The sequence below is a fragment of the Dicentrarchus labrax genome, unplaced genomic scaffold, assembly GCF_905237075.1.
Source record: "Dicentrarchus labrax unplaced genomic scaffold, dlabrax2021, whole genome shotgun sequence".
Taxonomy (NCBI): domain Eukaryota; kingdom Metazoa; phylum Chordata; class Actinopteri; family Moronidae; genus Dicentrarchus; species Dicentrarchus labrax.
The window spans coordinates 70,981-93,728 of NW_026136791.1; the positions used below are offsets into that span (position 1 = coordinate 70,981).

General features: G+C 40.7%; 1 protein-coding gene and 1 long non-coding RNA gene across 26 annotated transcripts in view; one reads left to right on the top strand and one right to left on the bottom strand.

The window, feature by feature from the left end:
- LOC127359849 (NACHT, LRR and PYD domains-containing protein 12-like) overlaps positions 1 to 20,119 on the bottom strand; it is a 49,550-nt gene extending 29,431 nt beyond the window's left edge. For 5 of the 25 annotated variants that reach the window (XM_051394136.1, XM_051394147.1, XM_051394137.1 and 2 more), the window contains exons 1-2: positions 6,674 to 6,843; positions 4,888 to 4,990 (exon numbers count right to left, since the gene is read on the bottom strand). In XM_051394136.1, coding sequence (XP_051250096.1) covers positions 4,888 to 4,976 — 89 coding nt within the window. In that variant the 5' untranslated portion in view covers positions 4,977 to 4,990; positions 6,674 to 6,843. Of the gene's footprint in view, positions 1 to 44; positions 1,346 to 2,467; positions 2,697 to 2,858; positions 2,938 to 3,420; positions 3,538 to 4,887; positions 4,991 to 6,673; positions 6,844 to 10,413; positions 11,535 to 11,685; positions 11,733 to 12,869; positions 13,041 to 13,210; positions 13,385 to 13,607; positions 15,406 to 16,027; positions 16,257 to 16,418; positions 16,498 to 16,991; positions 17,091 to 17,553; positions 17,665 to 18,227; positions 18,354 to 20,024 lie in introns of those variants that run through there. The other 20 variants (XM_051394104.1, XM_051394099.1, XM_051394098.1 and 17 more) reach the window with 18 other exon arrangements.
- LOC127359856 (uncharacterized) lies at positions 1,079 to 14,917 on the top strand. Its single transcript, XR_007882986.1, has 2 exons — positions 1,079 to 1,198; positions 14,756 to 14,917. It is a non-coding gene; the product is annotated as an uncharacterized LOC127359856 (long non-coding RNA).
- Positions 20,120 to 22,748: the final 2,629 nt, after the last annotated feature.

The window sequence follows — 22,748 nt, forward strand, 5'->3', positions numbered from 1 at the left end:
GTATTTGAGTGATAATACAGAAATCCAACTATTCCTGTACTTACAGAGCTTTGTTGGAGGCTTTGACCACTGGCAGCAGCTTCAGAAGAGCCTCCTCTGAAGCAGAGTATTTCTTCAGGTCAAACACATCCAGATCTTTTTCTGATGACAGTAAGATGAAGACCAGAGCTGACCACTGAGCAGGAGACAGTTTATCTGTGGAGAGACTTCCTGAACTCAGGGACTGTTGTATCTCCTCCACTAGAGAACGATCATTCAGTTCATTCAGACAGTGGAACAGATTGATGCTTCTCTCTGCAGAGAGATTCTCACTGATCTTGTTCTTGATGTACTGGACTGTTACCTGATTGGTCTCTGAGATCCTTCCTGTCTGTGTCAGGAGACCTTGTAGGAGATTCTGATTGGTCGGCAGTGAAAGACCCAGGAGGAAGCGGAGAAATAAGTCCAGGTGTCCTTGTTGATTCTCTAAGGCCTTGTCCACAGCACTCTGGTGGATATATTTTAGATTCCCTTTGTCTTTCATTAATTTAGACCAACAGGATGTTGTTTGTTGTTCTGCCAGCAGATTGACTCCAGAGTTGATGAATGTCAGATGGACATGAAGAGCAGCCAGAAACTCCTGAACACTCAGATGGACGAAGCAGAAGACCTTGTCCTGGTACAGTCCTCTCTCCTCTTTAAAGATCTGTGTGAACACTCCTGAGTACACTGAGGCTGCTCTGATATCGATGCCACACTCTGTCAGGTCTGATTCATAGAAGATCAGGTTGCCTTTCTGCAGCTGCTCAAAAGCCAGTTTTCCCAGAGACTTGATCATCTTCCTGCTCTTTTTATTCCAGTGTGGATCTGTCTCAGCTCCTCCATCATACTTGATGTTCTTCACTTTGGACTGAACCACCAGGAAGTGGATGTACATCTCAGTCAGGGTCTTGGGCAGCTCTCCTCCCTCTCTGGTCTTCAACACATCCTCCAGAACTGTAGCAGTGATCCAGCAGAAGACTGGGATGTGGCACATGATGTGGACGCTTCGTGATGTTTTGATGTGGGAGATGATTCTACTGGCCTGCTCCTGATCTGTGAACCTCTTCCTGAAGTAGTCCTCCCTCTGTGGGTCAGTGAACCCTCTGACCTCTGTCACCATGTCAACACACTCAGGAGGGATCTGATTGGCTGCTGCAGGTCGTGAGGTTATCCAGAGGTGAGCAGAGGGAAGCAGTTTCCCCCTGATGAGGTTTGTCAGCAGCACATCCACTGAGGTGGACTCTGTAACATCAGTCAGGATCTCAGTGTTGTGGAAGTCCAGAGGAAGTCGACACTCATCCAGACCGTCAAAGATGAACACAACCTGAAACTCTTCAAACCTGCAGATTCCTGCTTCTTTGGTTTCAGTAAAGAAGTGATGAACAAGTTCCACCAAGCTGTACTTTTTCTCTTTCAGCACATTCAGCTCTCTGAAAGTGAATGGAAATGTGAACTGTACGTCCTGGTTGGCTTTGTCTTCAGCCCAGTCCAGAGTGAACTTCTGTGTTAAGACTGTTTTCCCAATGCCAGCTACTCCCTTTGTCAGCACTGTTCTGATTGGTTCATCTCCTCCAGGTGAGGGTTTAAAGATGTCTTCTTGTGTGATTGTTGTTTCTGGTCTGTGTGGTTTCCTGGATGCTGTTTCAATCTGTCTGATCTCATGTTCATCATTGAGCTCTGCAGTCCCTCCCTCTGTGATGTAGAGCTCTGTGTAGATCTGGTTCAGAAGGGTTGGGTTTCCTGCTTTAGCAATCCCCTCAAACACACACTGGAACTTCTTCTTCAGATTGTATTTAAGTTTACGCTGACCAACTCCACCAAAATGTTCTCAATGAAGACAGAAAATATGACCATTAAGTGATTGATAAACAAAATATGACAATTTCATTCCCCTAAAGCAGAAAAATGTTCAGCTCAGATAGAAAATATCTATTTTGTTTCTCACTGAGACTAAAAGTTATGGGGCTAACTTATTGCCACCAGTCATTTCAGTGAGTGGAAGTGGTTGTTGCCCACGTCCAAGCGCACAGATTTTGCTCTGCCGCATTTCACTGTGTTAAACTGCTGGTGGCACACACCTGGGGGCAGCTGCTATTGACAACACGTTTTCTGTGAACCCTTGTGCAGGCAGGTGGCGGTGTGAAACTTTCCATTAAAGAATTACATCACAAATTGCCATAACATTTACATTTATAAAATACTGAAGTTAGCAACACATCAGTCAGAAGAAAAGGAGTGGTCTCTCTTTGTATATTTAAAAGAAATATGATTCTTTTAAAAATTTTAAATACACTGAATTATCATGGCATTGTTACATTTTAATTTGAGTTGTGACCAATTTTGGATTTAAAGAATGAGTATGTGAATATAATTTGGTCCGTCTGTTGAGACATCAGTAAATGTCTAATTTATCCAGCGAGTTAAATCTTTAGAGAAATCCTCTTACTGCTCTGCAGACGGTCAGCCAGCTCCTCCTGCTTCATTCTCCTCAGGAAGAGCACTGTGATCTTCAGAAATGCCTCTCTGCTTCTCCTCCTCTGCTCTTCATCCTCACCATCCAACACCTCCTCATCCTCCCTCTGACTCTCTGAGCATTCTGGGTAATCTGCACTCAGAACCTTCTGGATCTTCTTCAGCTCGTTCTTCACAAAAGTGACAATGTTGTCCTCCAGCAGCTGGAACAGAATATTATATGAATGACTCAATCAAAGTCAAATCATGGAAGCAAACATCAGATCCATGTTGGACAGACTGACAATCCACTGGTCTAAAAAGTGCAGCATGGAGATTATTGTGAACACAATAGATGTAAAAGTCGTTGTTGTCCATGCACAGACCATAAATATGGAGTCCAGGTGTGTTTGATGCTGCTGGGCAGACTGACCACTGGGAACCTCTGAGCTCTCCTGGTCCACTCTGTGGAGGAATCATGAAGAATGAGCTCACATTATGTCTGTCCACACAGAGACAAACACAAGGTAAAGGTCCATGAAGTGATATTTGGATGTGAACAGTGAATCTGATGACTCCCTGTAGTGGTAAAGGTTTACTAGTCCTGCTGATCCCACTGAGAATCAACAGCTCAGTTTGGTTCAGTCCCAACAGCTCTCACCAACCCCTCCATATAGCTCTCCCTCCCTCACTGTACACTGCTGAAGTGTCCTGGAGCAAGGCACCGAGCCTTTAGCTGCTCCAGTGGAGCTGCTCAGTGTCTGCTTGTATCACACTGGTTGTACTGGTCAGCTCCCAGTGTGAATGTGTTCAGCTGCTGCTGAAAAAGAGTGTTGGTGCTCAGAGAACTTCATCTGAGTCAGTAAAGGTTTAAAAACTGGAGATCTCACAGCTGAGAGTCTGATAAAAACACATCATTTTATTTTACCAACAGTTTGAAATCCTCACCTTTGATCAGCAGAGTGGCGGCCATCTTTGAAGTATATAAGAAGATCCATAGAGTCATCACTCTTTATGGACACACAGCTGGGTTCAGGTTCAGGACAGTCTGGTCTCTGATGGATCCTGATAGAAAGAAATTCATTAAAGCTCACATATTCAGAAACATTCTCACTGAATCAAAGACTTTGTGAAACGATGTATAATTTGAAATGTTTGAATACAGGGCTGGACAATAAGAACAATGTCTTCAATTACTGACATTATGGACGTGTTACTGAACACAATTTACTGATGTCACACACTTCAACACACTGTCTGAATTCCATATAATTAAAGTAAGAGCAGCTACAACATCTAACCAGCGAGCAGTGATGGGCAAGTTACTTCCAAAATATAATATATGTCATATTACTAGTTACTTGCATTTGAAAGTAATAAGTTTATTTACAATATTACCTTCTGTGTAGAGTAATAAGTTACTTATTACTTTTTAGTTACTTTCAACAAAATCAACATTTAGGACAAAGCATTACAAAATGAAGACACGCAATATTTTGTCATGGCAAATAGTCCTCAATTAACTGTAGTTCCTCATAAATATAGTTGGGGGGGCAATATTAAAGTCTAATGAGGTCTATATTGCATCTGCAAGTAATGTAATGATATAGAATAATTAAACAACCAAAACCTTTACACGACATGACACAAACAATTTTTCTATGCCTCATTTATTAGCTCATGAGTTACAAAGTGCGGCCACACAAAGATTTAACAAAAAAGTTACATTTCCATTAAATTAAACATGTTAATAGTTTATACTATTTCAATAATAAAATAAAAGTGCACTTCAAGAATGAGGTCTAACAGCCACCAGACAGGGCATGTTTTGTAATTAAGTATTTTAGAAGCTGAGCATATATCCTGCCCTGAAATAGCAGTAATAAAAAGAGCATGAGAACAGCATAAATAATGAATCACATTCAACATTTCAAAATATAGCTCATTTCAGTCCCACAGAGACTTTACAAGGAACTTATGCTTACAGGTTTAGCTTACCGGACTCAGTAACTGTAATAATATTACCAAAATATAGTGAGTAATGCATTATATTACTCCGTTACTGCCTAAACGTAATACCCCAACATCTAAGCAGCGAGCAATCAGCTCCCAGGCCAGTCCAGAAGAGCAGAATGTGGAACTGGTCAGACTGGAATGAATCAGGACAAACATCAGCAGTGAGCAACATGAGGAAGGAAATCTGCTCTGATTGATTCAAACACATGTTACTGTTACATTTCTCATTATGAAGCTGAATGTTTCTCCGGATACTGATTTGAGATCAGATTGTCCAGCCCTGTTTGAATACTGACAACTGTGTACTTTAGCTCAGATAAATGTCTTTGTTTCAAATGGAGAATCAAAGCCTTTGTGACATGGAGAAGAGTCATGGACAGTTAGAGATCCTCATCTCACCTCTGAGCTTTGGTCCTTGTGTCATGTTCCCCACACAGAGTGCTTTTAGAGGGAGGGACTCCCTCCTCTCTGTCCTCACACTGATTCATAGCAGAGCCCACACCTTCACACAGACACAGCAACATGCTCATTCATTACAGCAAGCTTTACATCACAGAGACACATTAGTTCTCATTGCTCTCAGTAACATGACACAAATATTCAGAGCTGACAGAAATCTTGTTGGAGCCATAAACAGGCTCTGATAACATCAAAACCTCTTACACAGCCCCCAGATTCACACATAAAGTATGTTGACCACAAAATATACTTTACACATTTATGGGTCACAAGAGAAAATAAAGGTCTGTGTCTTTAAGTGACGGCACCAGGGAGGAGCTAGGTGGTGCTGTAGCTCCCCCTTTAATAGCCATAGCACCCGCCCAGCACCCAGAAGAAATGTCTCTGATTTTAACTTAATGTCATGTTTGAATAGTCTTTTTCGTGTTGTTTAAAAATGTGAATTAAAATAATAATTAAAAATATATATTTTAGTCTAAATAAACATGAGGAGCACACATGTGATCTTAATTGGCCAATGGTCGCAGCGTCCGGTGAACCTTTGACCTTAATGTATGGCAGCTTGTTATTGATAGCGAGTTTGGAAATTTAGCAGAGTAAAATACACCAAAATGGATCGTTTTTTGCTCCCTAAACGTTCACGTTCTGAGTCACAACCTGAAGGGAAACAAGACTGTGAAGTTCTATGGTAAGTACATGATTTTCCCCTCTGTTGGCTTTTACAAACTTACTAACAATAGGAACACTGCTGATTCATCATTAGACCAGTGTTGGTAACTGGCTGTGTGATTTCGTGATCTGAGCATTTTAGGCCGAAGCGTGCACAGTGTCTGTTGCCTTCTGTTGCTGCTGTTTGCTGCTCCGTTGTATTCAGGGCTCGACTGTGACTGAATTGTGTGAAATATTATTTTCATAGGTTTACATTGGCAGGGTTATGTATTTTGTATCTATAGCCATTGTGTTGAATACTTTTACATATATATGCTTATTAGTCGTGGAACGAGTATAGTCAATGCGCGTGTGTACGTCTATATATATATATATATACCAAGGGTGGTTCGATGCAACCTCCATAATGAAACACCCCAAGCCGCCACTGGTGTCTCTTTACATCTTATAATCCTATATTTAATGACAAAAATTTAACAGAGAGACAGAACAGTTCACATTTTCTACGCTTTGGAGTGCCCTGATAGCTGAGGGGTCCTATGCAACCTCTTAGTCCCCTTAGACCCTTGGCTGGCTCTGGTCCATCTAGAAAGGACTCTGGGACAGTTGAGACCTGGACTGTGCTAAAGGGTCTTCAGTGAAACCAGCTCAGTGTCAGTGTTAGAAGGTTTCTGTATGTGAGCTCTCAACTCTTCATCCATGCTCTTCCCTTCAGAGTATTAACAGTTAAAAATCAACCTCAGCCAAGGTGCTTCGAGCTGTCAGACCAGTTCAGACACATTGTTCACTGATGATGTGAGCTCAGGTTACAATCAAACTGCGTCTGATTCTACTTGACAAACACTAACAACATTACATGTAAATCTTTCTAAAAGCATCGTCCTTTAACTCAGAGAGAAATTCAAGTACAGAAAGCAAGTTTCAAAGATATATTCTGAAACAGCTCATCAGCATATGGAAACATTTCTACTGTCCAGATAAACAGAGATACAGCACAATGTGATCAAAGTCATCCTGATGATCAAACATTTACACATTTCTCTGGTAGGATTCTCACCTGCTGAACTCACTTCAGGTCGACTTACAGACACTTTCTACCTTCACGTGTGGAGGAAACACTGGGAGAGAAGAAGCTGCTCCTTTCTTCCTCGTCAGTCCTGGTGTCTGTGTGCATTTTATCTGAGGACGCCATCATACCCTCAAAACTTCACGGTCCAAGTCTAACAAACACCAGAGTGACGTCAGAACCAGTTAAACAAGAATCAGACTGCACCTTATCAAAAGCATTTTTATTGCCTTCTTCCTCTCCCTGAACTGTCTGAGTGTTGGGGATATGTTTGTAATGTTTCAGATCCATTTTTCCTTATAGTTGATGAAGGCTGCAAGAACAAAAGTGCTTTAAACCTCTGAATACATTGTTGGCATTGAAATAGAGTCGCACCTTTCCTCTATCTACAGTCAGTGTCAGAGAAATCACTGATCAGATATGTAGTTCCATGATCTGTCCATTAGATGGTGCTAATTAATCATACAGTGAGCTAAAGATCAGAACTATGTGATGCGGAGCATACATTTGTATCACATGTTTAACATTATTACATATTTAGGAAAGGTTCAGTGTGTAAAATTTAGTGGCATCTAACAGTGTTGTTGCAGATTGCACCTCACTAGCTTCCCTCTCTAATTCCAAACACGAGGGAGAAAGAACAGTGGCTGCAAAATGCCCACCATTGGAATCAAGATTTGTCCTTTCTGGGCTACCGTAGAAACATGGAAGGAGTCCCGCTCCCTCTGTAGATAAGAACTGCTAATTTTAAGGAACTAAAAACACAATGTTCAGGTATTTATACACTAATAAAAACATACCTATGAATAATATATTCCATTTCTGACAATAAATCATTCGCAGTGTTACACAGTGGATCTTCACAAATGACAAAAAATTCTTATTTATGAATATTCTTCTACAGTGACTTCAAGTCTCAAAATCCATCTGCATGACGTCAGAACCAGTTTAAACTGTGGCAGAAACCCAGTCAGTGTCAGAGAAATCACACATCAAATGATGTAGTTCTACTATCTGTCCACTAGATGGTGCTAACTGACCATCTCATTAAATAAAGATCAGCAGAGCATCATCTGCTGCTGGCAATTATTTCTGACTATCAACAGGACTCTACAGGTCAGAGTGAACCAGACATTAGGCTCATTCGAGATGAACTGCAGCTGTAAAGAGGACAAGATGAGGCAACAGCAGCAGGAGGTGGTGACAAAAAGCTGCAGTCAAGTCAGGCAGTTTTCAGCATCCTTCAAATAACATAGATAAAGTAAAAAAAAAAAACAGTACATCGTGTTAATTCCACCTGTAGTTTTTAGACAATTGCTTGGACATTGTTTCATATTCTCAGTTGCTCTAAAAACTACAGCCACCTCATACATGATGTCAGAGCAGTTTAGCATCATTAATGGTAAGGTATTATATATATCCGTACGGGATAAAGTCTGTTTTTGTTCCACTGTGAACGGTTACAATCCAGATATATGTTAAATATGTATTGGATGAATTAATTTCAATGGGAACAAAATTTCTGTTTATCAGTATGATGTTACATTAATGATTGAAGGGGTTTAATTTAATAACATATTTTAAGAGATATTGAAATCAGTTGAGGGATATTGAGACCATACTCACCACATATTGTTGGACACACTGACTAAATGCACAACTAAATGCAATCATGACAGCAATACAGTGATTTATTGTTTCATCTCTGGACTGGTTGCAGTAATGGTAAATGGACCTGTACTTGTATAGCGCCTTTCTAGTCTTCCGACCACTCAAAGCACTTTTACACTACGTGCCACATTCACCCTTTCACACACATTCACTCAGTGATGGCAAAACCCATCGACCAGAAACTAACGCAACCAACAACCTTCCGATTAGGGGACGACCCGCTCTGCCTCGGCGCCACCAACTGGACTTGAGACTAATTGAACATTACTTTTTATTGCACTGTTATATCCTGTCTGGGTCTGGTGTCCTTCTGATTGTGTAATGTATTGTGCTGTGTGTGTTGTCTCTTCTATTTGTATTTTATCTATTTATTTGCTGTCTCTTCTATTTGTATTTTTTCGATTTATTTATTAGGGACTACTGATGCAAATTAGCAGCTTTGCTATAATCCGGCATGTTTACAGAGATGTTTAAATATCGATGTTCATTAATGTGCACTGTCCCTATCCAAAAATAAAGCATTTATTATTATTATAATTATTTGTCCCTCAGCACTTTGTTATTCCTTTAATTCAGCTTATATGAAATAAGGAAATAAGAAATAAGACTTAATCTAGTACAGGATCTGATTCTTAGTGGTTTAAAAACATGCTGTGGTACAACACAACCCAGCAGACCAGAACAGAGCTACATGAAGGTGTTTTAGACCAGTTTAGAATTTATTTTGACCTTTTTGGAGTTGTACAAGCATAAATATACGTTTGCACCGAACTTAAATGATAACAGATTCTTTTGTTTCTTCTGACTTCCTGTCTCCTCACAGTGGCCCTCACAGAGCAGCTGCTGTCTTTAACATGTATAACCTGACTATGTTGGGATTGTAAACTTTATCTGCAGCTCAGCAGCTTGGTAATCAATAATATTTCTATTTATCCATCTTCTCCTTCTCTCTCCACTTCACTGACTGACAACATGAAGTTTTGCTGTGTATGTGTTAACGTCAGAAAGTAATAAAATGTAGCATTATTAATTAATTTGAAGTGAAAAACAAATACACTAATATAGCTCTGATGCAGCCTCTCGCAGTCTCCCTCAATGTCCCACCTACAACACTATCTGACAGGCAACACATTACAAATGATAGTAGAGTCATAATTCTTCTGAGATAAGTAAGTAGGTAAAGCTTTATTTATATAGCACCTTTTTGACACAGAGATCCAAAGTGCTTTACAAACAACAAATATGGATATAACCATACCCCATCACACAAACACAGGGAACATGTAAATACAAACATAAGGAAGATAAAACAAGGGGGAAGGATGAATTAAACGAGAGACGACAGATGAGAAACAAACAAGGAGATCTATAAAAGGCTTGCCTATAGAGCAGCCGCTTAAAACAGTCCACATGCGTAGATCTTATCCAGACGAACAAAATATTAAATGAGGGATTTGCCATTATGAATTGGCGCTATACAAATAGAATAGAATAGAATTGAATTGAATTAATGCCAACATGTCAGTTTGATCACTTTTATATTTGTTGAATAATTCTTTATGGAATGATTGATTTCCTCACTACAGCTGCTCCACAAGTTCACCTCTTTAACACAAGGGATTTCTGACATCAGTCCTTAAAGCTGCAGATTCCTCTCAAATCATTTCAACTTTCTGTCATTTCAAACTACTTTTGGACTCTTTCAGCTCGTCATTAGTTTCTGACTTTATACCTGATCTGTTCTGTTCATTGAACAAACAGCTGAGTTGGTTCTTGATCAGTAGTTTGGTTTACACTTCTTATGTCTCTCTGTTCAAATGTAAAAATCTGATTAGTGTTTGTTTTATATGAGTTTCCCCAAACGAGCACACAGTCAGTGATGTATGGAAGTATGAGTGAACAATACAAAGTGGAGAATGAAGCTGGATTTAACTAATCCTTCATTTTATACAGTGTTGGATCCATTTGGACAGTTTTACTTTGACATCATTTAGATGTGGTTTCCAGCATCATTTATTATCTAGAATCATCCCAAAACTTTGATTTCTTTTGATTTCAACCTGACTTATCAAAGTTTGTACATTTGTTCCACGATGACCAAAGATGATGAATTTAGTTCAAATCAAAGCCACTCTTTACACCTTGGAACTATTTTTACACAGATGCTGAATTTGATCCTGAAAGACTCTTGTTTGACATTTGAACACATTGTTTCTTCACAGAAACAAAAGTTTTAAGGCAACAAAGTTCAGTTTTAGACTCAAAGTTGAATATTTGTTCACACTTTAATATTTGAGTCATAAAAACACTTTCCCTCTAACTGTGCTTTCAAAAAGAAGAAGATTTGAAAAACAAGCAGCCACATTTGATCCTAAAAATGTTCATTTTTCTCAGAGTTATAGAAGAAGATCAGTTCTTTCTATCATTTCTTTCATCTCTACGTCTGCAGGCTGCTCATTACCCTCACACATGATCCCTTCATCCCAGCATCCTTTGCTCTTCTCTTCCTTCAGCCTCCTCTTCCTCCTCTATTACAGTAAACACATCAGGTTGGTACTAACTAACATCAGCTGTGTGTGATCCTGTACAGACTGAACTATCTGGTCAGCAGTGAGAAAGTTTCTCTCTCCCTCCTACAGAGGACACAGAGACACTGAGGAACTGTAAGACCCGAACCTAAACCCAGGATGAAGAGGTTCAGTGAATGTGGTGTTGAAGGTGTGGAGGTGGATCAGTGTGTCAGAGGAGACTGTGTAGAAGGACAGAGTGCCAGCAGGACAGTCCACATACACTGCTACTCTACCAGAGGAGGAGGAGGAGGAGGAGGAGGAGGAGGAGGAGATGGGTGTTCTTATGTTGTTGTGACGGACAGAGTAACGACCATCAGAGTACTCCAGTCTCCAGGACTGATCAGTCCTTCCAAACACACAGTCTTTACTGTTTCCTCTCCTGCTGATTCCTCTGTAACTCACTGATATATAAACTCTTCCTCTCCACTCGACCTCCCAGTAACAGCGACCAGTCAGACCATTTCTACAAAGCAGCTGAGACCAGCAGTCAAATCTGTCTGGATGATCAGGATATGGCTGATCCTTCTTCACTGATGTCATCTTCCTGTTGTTGTCAGACAGTTTGATCTTTCTGTTCACTGTGTTTGTGTCGACTGTGAGTTCACAGGAATCTGATGGAGAGAACAAGACACAATACAGCTGCAGTTATTGATCTATCATCTGATCATTGATTGACACTTTGATGATGACATCAGAGCTGTGAATGAGTGATGTCACAGTGTGAAGATGGTTGAATGTGTGCTGCTTTGTTTTCACACTTACACTTCCTCAGACCTGGTCTCAACCATCGGACTCCAGCAGGCTCCACCCTGAAAGGAGGAGGGGGGTCAGAGCAGCATGGAAACATGGACATTACATCGCTCTCATACACAGAGCTTATTCTCTACAAATGGACTTACATCTTCACATGGAGCACTTATTATTGATCAGCTGATAGTCTTTCAGTTCAGTGGAGCTTCTTCTTATTGGCCGACAACTAAAAAGTAGTTGTGTCTAATGTAACCAGGTTGAAAGTATTTTAGTTTGAAACAAAGTCCTGACAAATATCCAAGAATCTGAGTTTGATGAAGTTCATAACATGTTTTGTACATTTGAACAGTATATTTGAACTGAAGTGTTAATACCTGTACTGTCACTTTAAGAGTCTGTGCTTTGCTAACTAGTTCACACTGTGAACAGATTAGAGCTCAAACTGGCCGTGTGATCAGGTCTCTGTCCTCTAAAGCTGTTCTAGTCAATGAATTAATATCAGATTATGATACTGATTTACTGTCTTACTGAGACCTGGCTGTGCCACGAGGAGTATGTTACCCTAAATGACCCCCCCCCGTCATATTAATACTCACATTCCTAGCACCACTGTCAGGAATCTTGGAGTTACCTTTGATCAGGACATGTCCTTTAATTCCAACATAAATCATCCCCACATCTCTTCCTCTCTCTCTCTTTCTGCACTCATTCATGTCCCATTAATGCATGTTACGAACTTCACTTCTTCCCCGGAGTTCTTGTGCTTTCTCGTCTCGCAGGTTCTCATGGATCCTGGTGGAGCCTCAAAATTACTGATATTATTATTATTGTTATTATTATTATTATTATTATTATTATTATTATAGTTACTATTATTATTGTCCATTGTTGTTGTCATTGTCATCATCTTCTTCATGTTCATCATCATTATCAGTCATTTCTATTAGTATAGTTGTTGCTGTGCACCTTTGTCTCTGACCTTCTCTACCATCCAGAGTCTGTCTTTCTCAACTTCTGTTATGAATTGGTGACATACAAATAAAACTGAACTGAACTGAACTAAACTATATTTTGAATTTTGTATTTCTTAATTGTATTTTCCAGTGTCGAAACAAGATATCAGTCCAGAAAAACTGAAATTTCATCACCTTTCCTCTGTCACCTGACTACTACTACTGTATTGATCCGCCTCGTACCTGAGAGTGTCCAGTCTCCAGTGTGGATCCTCCAGTCCAGCAGACAGCTTTGTTGCAGAGTCTCCTGGATGATTGTAGCTCAGGTCCAGCTCTCTCAGATGGGAGGGGTTGGAGCTCAGAGCTGAGACCAGAGAAGCACAACCTTCCTCTGTGATCAGACAGCCTGACAGCCTGCAAACACACAGAACAACACATTACATAATAAACATGTTCAAGGAAAGAGACTCAAACTAAATAAACAAAACCATGATTTGAGACAATGTTAGGAAGATTAAAATTGTATCCATCAACATAATTCAGGTTAAAGTGGTTATTAGTTGAACAGGTTGACGAATCCTGACCTAAGAGTTTCCAGTTTACAGTGTGGACTCTTCAGTCCAACAGAAAGAAGCTTCAGTCCTGAATCCTGCAGGTTGTTGTCACTCAGGTCCAGCTCTCTCAGACTAGAGGACTGGGAGCTGAGAACTGCGGACAGAGCTTCACAGCTTCTCTCTGAGAGGTTACAGTCACTCAGTCTGTAGAGACAATGATCAACAATAAGAAAAATAACATTTGTGACCAGCACTGCATCACTCAGCCAAAACCAAAAACACTTTAAATTAGTTCTGTAAAAATTATATTAGCTAGTGAGGAGTTCCCAATGTTGGTGATATATAATGTCTTTATAATCTCTCTAAGTTGAAAAGATATCAGAGTATTTGAGTGATAATACAGAAATCCAGCTATTTCTGTACTTACAGAGCTTTGTTGGAGGCTTTGACCACTGGCAGCAGCCTCAGAAGAGCCTCCTCTGAAGCAGAGTATTTCTTCAGGTCAAACACGTCCAGATCTTTTTCTGATGACAGTAAGATGAAGACCAGAGCTGACCACTGAGCAGGAGACAGTTTATCTGTGGAGCGACTTCCTGAACTCAGGGACTGTTGGATCTGATCCACTAGAGAACGATCATTCAGTTCATTCAGACAGTGGAACAGATTGATGCTTCTCTCTGCAGAGAGATTCTTACTGATCTTCTTCTTGATGTACTGGACTGTTTGCTGATTGGTCTGTGAGCTACTTCCTGTCTGTGTCAGCAGACCTCGTAGGAGATTCTGATTGGTCTGCAGTGAAAGACCCAGGAGGAAGCGGAGGAACAAGTCCAGGTGTCCATTTGGACTCTGTAAGGCCTTGTCCACAGCACTCTGGTGGAGATATTTTAGATTCCCTTTCATTAATTTAGACCACCAGGATGTTGTTTGTTCTCCTGCCAGCAGATTGACTCCAGAGATGATGAATGTCAGATGGACATGAAGAGCAGCCAGAAACTCCTGAACACTCAGATGGACGAAGCAGAAGACCTTGTCCTGGTACATTCCACTCTCCTCTTTAAAGATCTGTGTGAACACTCCTGAGTACACTGAGGCTGCTCTGATATCGATGCCACACTCTGTCAGGTCTGATTCATAGAAGATCAGGTTGCCTTTCTGCAGCTGCTCAAAGGCCAGTTTTCCCAGAGACTCAATCATCTTCCTGCTCCCTGGACTCCAGTGTGGATCTGTCTCAGCTCCTCCATCATACTTGACGGTCTTCAGTTTGCACTGAACCACCAGGAAGTGGATGTACATCTCAGTCAGGGTCTTGGGCAGCTTTCCTCCCTCTCTGGTCTTCAACACATCCTCCAGAACTGTAGCAGTGATCCAGCAGAAGACTGGGATGTGGCACATGATGTGGACGCTTCGTGATGTTTTTATGTGGGAGATGATTCTGCTGGCCTGCTCCTCATCTCTGAACCTCTTCTTGAAGTAGTCCTCCTTCTGTGGGTCAGTGAACCCTCTGACCTCTGTCATCATGTCAACACACTCAGGAGGGATCTGATTGGCTGCTGCAGGTCGTGTAGTTATCCAGAGGCGAGCAGAGGGAAGCAGGTTCCCCCTGATGAGGTTTGTCAGCAGCACATCCACTGAGGTGGACTCTGTAACATCAGTCAGGATCTTAGTGTTGAGGAAGTCCAGAGGAAGTCGACACTCATCCAGACCGTCAAAGATGAACACAACCTGGAACTCTTCAAACCTGCAGATTCCTGCTTCTTTGGTTTCAGTAAAGAAGTGATGAACAAGTTCCACCAAGCTGTACTTTTTCTTTTTCAGCACATTCAGCTCTCTGAAAGTGAATGGAAATGTGAACTGTATGTCCTGGTTGGCTTTGTCTTCAGCCCAGTCCAGAGTGAACTTCTGTGTTAAGACTGTTTTCCCAATGCCAGCTACTCCCTTTGTCAGCACTGTTCTGATTGGTTCATCTCTTCCGGGTGAGGCTTTAAAGATATCTTCTTGTCTGATTGTTGTTTCTGGTCTGCCTGGTTTCCTGGATGCTGTTTCGATCTGTCTGACCTCATGTTCATCATTGACCTCTGCAGTCCCTCCCTCTGTGATGTAGAGCTCTGTGTAGATCTGGTTCAGAAGGGTTGGGTTTCCTGCTTTAACAATCCCCTCAAACACACACTGGAACTTCTTCTTCAGATTGTATTTAAGTTTACGCTGACAAACTCCATCAAAATTTTCTTAATGAAGACAGAAAATATGACCATTAAGTGATTGATAAACAAAATATGACAATTTCATTCCCCTAAAGCAGAAAAATATTCAGCTCAGATAGAGAATATCTATTTTGTTTCTCACTGAGACCAAAAGTTATGGAGCTAACTTATTGCCACCAGTCATTTCAATGAGTGGAAGTGGTTGTTGCCCACATCCAAGCGCACAGATTTTGCTCTGCCGCATTTCACTGTGTTAAACTGCGGGTGGCAAACACCTGGCAGCAGACACTATATAAAACACGTTTTCTGTGAACCCTTGTGCAGGCAGGTGGCGGTGTGAAACCTTCCTTTAAGCAATACATCACAAATTGCCATAGCATTTACATTCATAAACTACTGAAGTTAGCAACACATCAGTCAGAAGAAAAGGAGTAGTCTCTCTTCTATATTTAAAAAAAATATGATTATTTTTTAAAATTTTAAATACAATGAATTATCATGGCATTGTTATACATTTTAATTTGTGAGTTGTGACCAATTTTGGATTTAAAGAATGAGTATGTGAATATAATTTGGTCCGTCTGTTGAGACATCAGTAAATGTCTCGTTTATCCAGCGAGTTAAATCTTTAGAGAAATCCTCTTACTGCTCTGCAGACGGTCAGCCAGCTCCTCCTGCTTCATTCTCCTCAGGAAGAGCACTGTGATCTTTAGAAATGCCTCTCTGCTTCTCCTCCTCTGCTCTTCATCCTCACCATCCAACACCTCCTCATCCTCCCTCTGACTCTCTGAGCATTCTGGGTAATCTGCACTCAGAACCTTCTGGATCTTCTTCAGCTCGTTCTTAACAAAAGTGACAATGTTGTCCTCCAGCAGCTGGAACAGAATATTATATGAATGACTCAATCAAAGTCAAATCATGGAAGCAAACATCAGATCCATGTTGGACAGACTGACAATCCACTGGTCTAAAAAGTGCAGCATGGAGATTATTGTGAACACAATAGATGTAAAAGTCGTTGTTGTCCATGTACAGACCATAAATATGGAGTCCAGGTGTGTTTGATGCTGCTGGGCAGACTGACCACTGGGAACCTCTGAGCTCTCCTGGTCCACTCTGTGGAGGAATCATGAAAAATGAGCTCACATTATGTCTGTCCACACAGAGACAAACACAAGGTAAAGGTCCATGAAGTGATATTTGGATGTGAACAGTGAATCTGATGACTCCCTGTAGTGGTAAAGGTTTACTAGTCCTGCTGATCCCACTGAGAATCAACAGCTCAGTTTGGTTCAGTCCTCACCAGCTCTCACCAACCCCTCCATAGAGCTCTCCCTCCCTCACTGTACACTGCTGAAGTGCCCTGGAGCAAGGCACCTAGAACCTCCAGTGGAGCTGCTCAGTGTCTGCTTGTATCAGACTGGTTGTACTGGTCAGCTCCCAGTGTGAATGTGTTTGACTGTGTGAGTGTGAGGCAGCTGCCGCTGAAAGAGTGTTGGTGCTCAGAGAACTTCATCTGAGTCAGTAAAGGTTTAAAAACTGGAGATTTCACAACTGAGAGTCTGATAAAAATACATCATTTTATTTTACCATCAGTTTGAAATCCTCACCTTTGATCAACAGAATGGCGGCCATCTTTGAAGTTTATAAGACGACCCATAGAGCGATCACTCTTCATGGACACACAGCTGGGTTCAGGTTTTTTCCTCCTGATAGAAAAACAGGATCAGTTCTGCACTGCACCCACAACACACTGAGACAGAACCAGTGACTGAATCCACCGACTGTACACAGTGTATTTGTACCCAGGGAGTTCTTGGTTGGGATTTCTATAAAGTCAGTGTTTGATTTAGACATGTTTCACTGTGTATTTTAAAGCTGTATTCAGTGCAGTGTGTAGTATAGGCGGGGAAATGATGGAGTGGAGTGACCATATCGGTCCAATTAGGATAAAAAGAGGAACAGACGTGGTGTCAAAGCAGTGAGTTTCTATAAACTGCTGCAACTATTTGTTCACTGTGAAACTGAGGCTGTTGTAAATTCAGCTGATCAGACACAAACCATCAGCGTCCATTAAAAGACATTTTAAAACATTTAAAAATAAAGATTTCACAACGGAGAGTCTGATAAAAATACATCATTTTATTTTCACCATCAGTTTGAAATCCTCACCTTTGATCAACAGAGTCTTCTTTGAAGTTTAAAGGAAGAACCATAGAGCGATCACTCTTCATGGACACACAGCTGGGTTCAGGTTCAGGACAGTCTGGTCTCTGATGGATCCTGATAGAAATAAATTCATTAAAGCTCACATATTCAGAAACATTCTCACTGAATCAAAGACTTTGTGAAACGATGTATAATTTGAAATGTTTGAATACAGGGCTGGACAATAAGAAGTGTCTTCAATTACTGACATTATGGACGTGTTACTGAACACAATTTACTGATGTCACACACTTCAACACACTGTCTGAATTCCATATAATTAAAGTGAGAGCAGCTACAACATCTAACCAGCGAGCAATCAGCTCCCAGTCCAGTCCAGAAGAGCAGAATGTGGAACTGGTCAGACTGGAATGAATCAGGACAAACATCAGCAGTGAGCAACATGAGGAAGGAAATCTGCTCTGATTGATTCAAACACATGTTACTGTTACATTTCTCATTATGAAGCTGAATGTGACAGTTTCTCTTGATACTGATTTGAGATCAGATTGTCCAGCCCTGTTTGAATACTGACAACTACGTTCTTTAGCTCAGATAAATGTCTTTGTTTCAAATGGAGAATCAAAGCCTTTGTGACATGGAGAAGAGTCATGGGCAGTTAGAGATCCTCATCTCACCTCTGAGCTTTGGTCCTTGTGTCATGTTCCCCACACAGAGTGCTTTTAGAGGGAGGGACTCCCTCCTCTCTGTCCTCACACTGATCCATAGCAGAGCCCACACCTTCACACAGACACAGCAACCTGCTGGGAGAGATCACACATTATTTCCCATCATTCCTCTCAGTCACATGACAAACACAATCAGCTCTGATTGGAGGGATTAGTCGACTCGCAGCAACGTGAACTCAGTTTTATGTTAGAAATATACAGTGTGGGTCCCCAGCATTTAGAAACTGACAGATTCCAACTCAATTATCATTATTAGCATTAATAAGCATGTATGTATGTCTGTGTGGAGAATATTTCAACAGATACTATAGTAGTGGTTTTGGGAGTTGCTGAGGATGATGGATCAAATTCTGACATTTACAAAATACAAAATTGCACTTTAATTTTAACTCCAGGTTCACTGATTTTGAGGTTCTTTATATGCATAATACATTGGAACTGCAATTTAGGAAGCTCTTTGTCATTGATGTTCAGATATTTTTTCAAATTTCTGCTGGTGTTCTTTTGCTGTGCAGCATTTTCTCATTGACCTGTGTCTCTGCAGCTGTGGTTATGTATTAAGCAAATAAACCGAGCTCCCAGAGACTTTCTACCTTCATCTGTAGAGGAAACACTGAGAGCAGAGCTGAAAGCATCAGTCCAATCACTGATCAGCACTGAGAACTCATCATCACTCATTCATCCTTTACATCAGTGGTTCCCAACCTTGTTCTATCACTGAGTAAACTGACGACCCCTGACTGAGGGACATATTTTATACATATTTCATATTATATCCAAAACTGTACAATCAACCCAAATATTGAACTCAGTGACTGCAAGAAGTTGAAGTTGATTCAGATGAATTCTGAGCAGATTATTTCCTGTTTAGGGAACTTTTTATACAGTTTGTCTGTGTTATGTATCTTTTATCATTTTTAACAATCATAAATACTTTATATGCTTCTTTTTGGACAAATTCAGTGTTTTCTTGTCCCTGATGTTTGGTCATTGATCTATTAGACAGTTTACTTTACATTGACTTTTCTTCACAGAAGTGAACCAGATGCTGAGATATAGGCCGACCTACAGACCCCCCATGAAGCTTTGGTGACCACTAGTGGGGTCCCGACCCTCAGGTTGGGAACCACTGATTTACATAATTTCTGCTGTAAAACTATCAGCTGCTTCTCCACTGATTGGCTGCTTCTCTCTGTTTCCTCTCAGTGTCAGTTGAATCCCTTTGTCTTGTTGGACTGTTGCTCAGACTAAAGAAGCAGTTAGAAAACATGACTGTGAACTCTGGGAACTACTGATGGCCTTTTCTCATCACTGTCACACATTGCAAACTAATCAATACATGGATCAATAGTGGTTTGTTATTGGCCAGAGGAGATGCTGCTGGTTCTCATTGGTCAGTGTTGAGGAAGAATGAGAGCAGAAAGCTGCCATCAGCTGCTCTACTTCTACTATCAGTCCACTAGATGGCCTCATGGAGCTGCATTTATCTGACAGCTTTACTTCCTGTTTACTTTTCAAACATGGGATCAGTTTATAAAATAGAATTCATTATTTTACATTCAAGCAGCCAAAAGTATTTGAAGTAGTTCATATTGGCTCCACCTGCAGCAACTCCAACATTAAAGTACTGATGAGGAAACTCTTCCTCCATGTTGGTTCTCAATTGACTGTTAGTAGAGTTTTCTGCTCTTTCTACTGAACTAAACTAACAAGATGAACAAACAGTGAAAAGTGTCTCTTACTAACCTTCACATGGACAGAAGAAGAAGCTGCGACACGACGAGCTCACAAAGTGAAAGTTACCTGTGGACAGGGAGTGGCTGTGATGTCAAAGTTGTCAGGGCAGGTGTCAGGTGTGGGGGATGGAAGAAGGGTGGCAACTTCCTTCACATCAAAAAGGAGGACACTTTGCATACACGGGGACACGCAAGCAGATATTTGTTTGGTATGATCCGGTTTTAAATGTTAATGTTTTTCCAGCAGATTACATAAAGGTGCATACACATACCACATAGCTAATAATAAATATACAAGATACAGCTCATGACAACGTGCCCTTCCAATTCAGATTACATAGGTCTAATAAACATCATACAGAAACTGTTCTTAATGTTTTTATCTGGGGATAAAGGGCTTTGTCTATCTACATCTGAGAATGAGCATTTTCAGAATTTCAGTCCAACAACCGACGTTAGCTCACATTATGTTCTCTGTCTGAGAGTTTGATTGACAGCCTGGTGGTAACCTAGCAACTGTGGTGATCCAGTGGCCAATCAACACATGGCTTATTTGAATATTAAAATGAACCATGTGTTGATAGGTCAAGACACAAAAATGTAACCAATGAAATTACTTATTTTGACACACATTTTTAGCCAATTGTTAGTTATTTTCTCTAAAGGAGGACAGATGAGTGTCAGGTTTAAGGCTGGGCCGGACGAATGGCCACCCTAGATGGAAGTGAGATAAGACTGAGTGAGTGTCTCCAGAGAGAGACTGGGAGCTTCAACTACATTGTGCTGATAATACTTCTGTAACTGAGGAACTTTTTAATGCAGGACTTTAAGTTGTAATGGAGTATTTCTGTAGTGTAGTGTATTACTACTTTTACTATTTTCAGCTTTGAACTGTTGGTCAGACAACATTGTGTCACTGTGGGCTCTGGATGATTGTAACGGGCATTTCATATATTTTAGATTAATGACAATAATAATTAGTCACAGTCCTTCCTCAATAGTAGAAATCAGCTCCACCTGAGCAGCTACAACAGCCAAATACAGCAGTAATAATAATCTAATGATAGAATATAATATAGTGTAACACCTGTAGTTCCTTACTCCCCCTCAGGGTGTCCTGACTCCATCTTGTGTTCCTCTAATCCAAGTCTACAGGAGGACGGACTGGTCCCTGAGGCCTCTGGTTACTGGTTGAGGGTCAGTCCCCATACTGGGGTCAGAGGCCCGACCCTCCACCACAGGGAGCTTTAAACCTGCTGTGTCGTGGGGAAAATCTCTGTTTTCAACCCCAGAGGAGAAGACCTCCAGTTGATCCTACTCTCTATGATCTCTTCTAACCTCTGACACTCTCCAGTTTAAAGGATATCACACATACAGAAAGGCAGTTCTCATCATATATGACCTCTGTACAATGAACATATACAGATATCAAACATTTCTGATGCCCAACTCAGTGAGTGCCTGTATAAGTCCTTTATTTGTCTCTGTGGGGCAACAACAGTAACACAGGGTGAGACATACAGATAGAAAGAAAGACAAATGGAGCACATAAACTGATCTTCAGTCAGCAGACAGCTGGCAGCAGATATATCTACACTGTGAGGATAAAAAGACGACAAAACTGTAATTAAATTTCTTTTGATTATAATAAAATCAAACTATGATTAATGGAATAAAAGGAGGGTCATCCTGAGTTCTGTTATCATATGCAACCCAGCCAGGTCCATTCCACCAAATCTGTGCCAATTCATTCAGCAATCTATCTAATAACACATATTTACACATGATTTGGCATTTTTCAAAACAGGAAAAATAATTTCCTGCATCGTTTTAGTAAATTGATTAAATGTAGCCACCTAACATTAATGTTAATAGCACGAGAACACTGAGCACCTTCAGGTCGTTTATCTAAAAAAATAAAAATAAATCTAAGAAATAATTTAGTAGATTGAACTGATGCTACTTCTTTTTGATCATGTTCCTCGTGAAATGTCCCAAAGACCTGGGAGTGACAAAGGGTTCCGGTGGCTGTGAAACTGTGTGAATGGACCTTTCTAAAGCCAGTGTTTGGTTCGTCAAACCTCCTACATTTTACACACTGGACCTTTAACCTCACCTTCTGAGCAGTTTCAGCCTGCTGCCAGTTACTTATAAGACATTTTGCTATTACCTCCTTACTAGTTATTCAAAAAGATGACATAAAACAGTGACAACAATGCAAGCCTGTGATTCCTTCATTACTGTTACTTCACACACTGAGGTGATCACCAACACAGTCCACCACTAGCAGAAATTATACAGTCAAGAGTTCCTGCCACTTTCTGGACAAACAGGACCTCCATGAACCAAACACCATCCAACACCAGATGTCCCAGAACCTCCAAACTGTGTTCAAACTTTAACAAATACACTCAAATAATCAATAATAACATATCTGATACTGAAGAAGGGTTTAATACAGAAAGACATACAGGATGACAAGATAAACAGATGAATTAGAGCTCAGAGGTGTTTCAGTTGGACGCCGAATTCATCTTCCTGTCTCTAAACCCCAGATTTAACAGAAAAACTTGTGTTTTGACTCGTTGTATTAATCTGCAGACTCTAATATACAGCCTACTGTCAATGTTCAGACTACAACAGGCCCTCCTCCATACACTGCTCATAGGCTGACACCTGCTGGTGACTTTGTGGAACTGCACGGAGGTCTTCTTTGTAAGTTGTAATATTGACT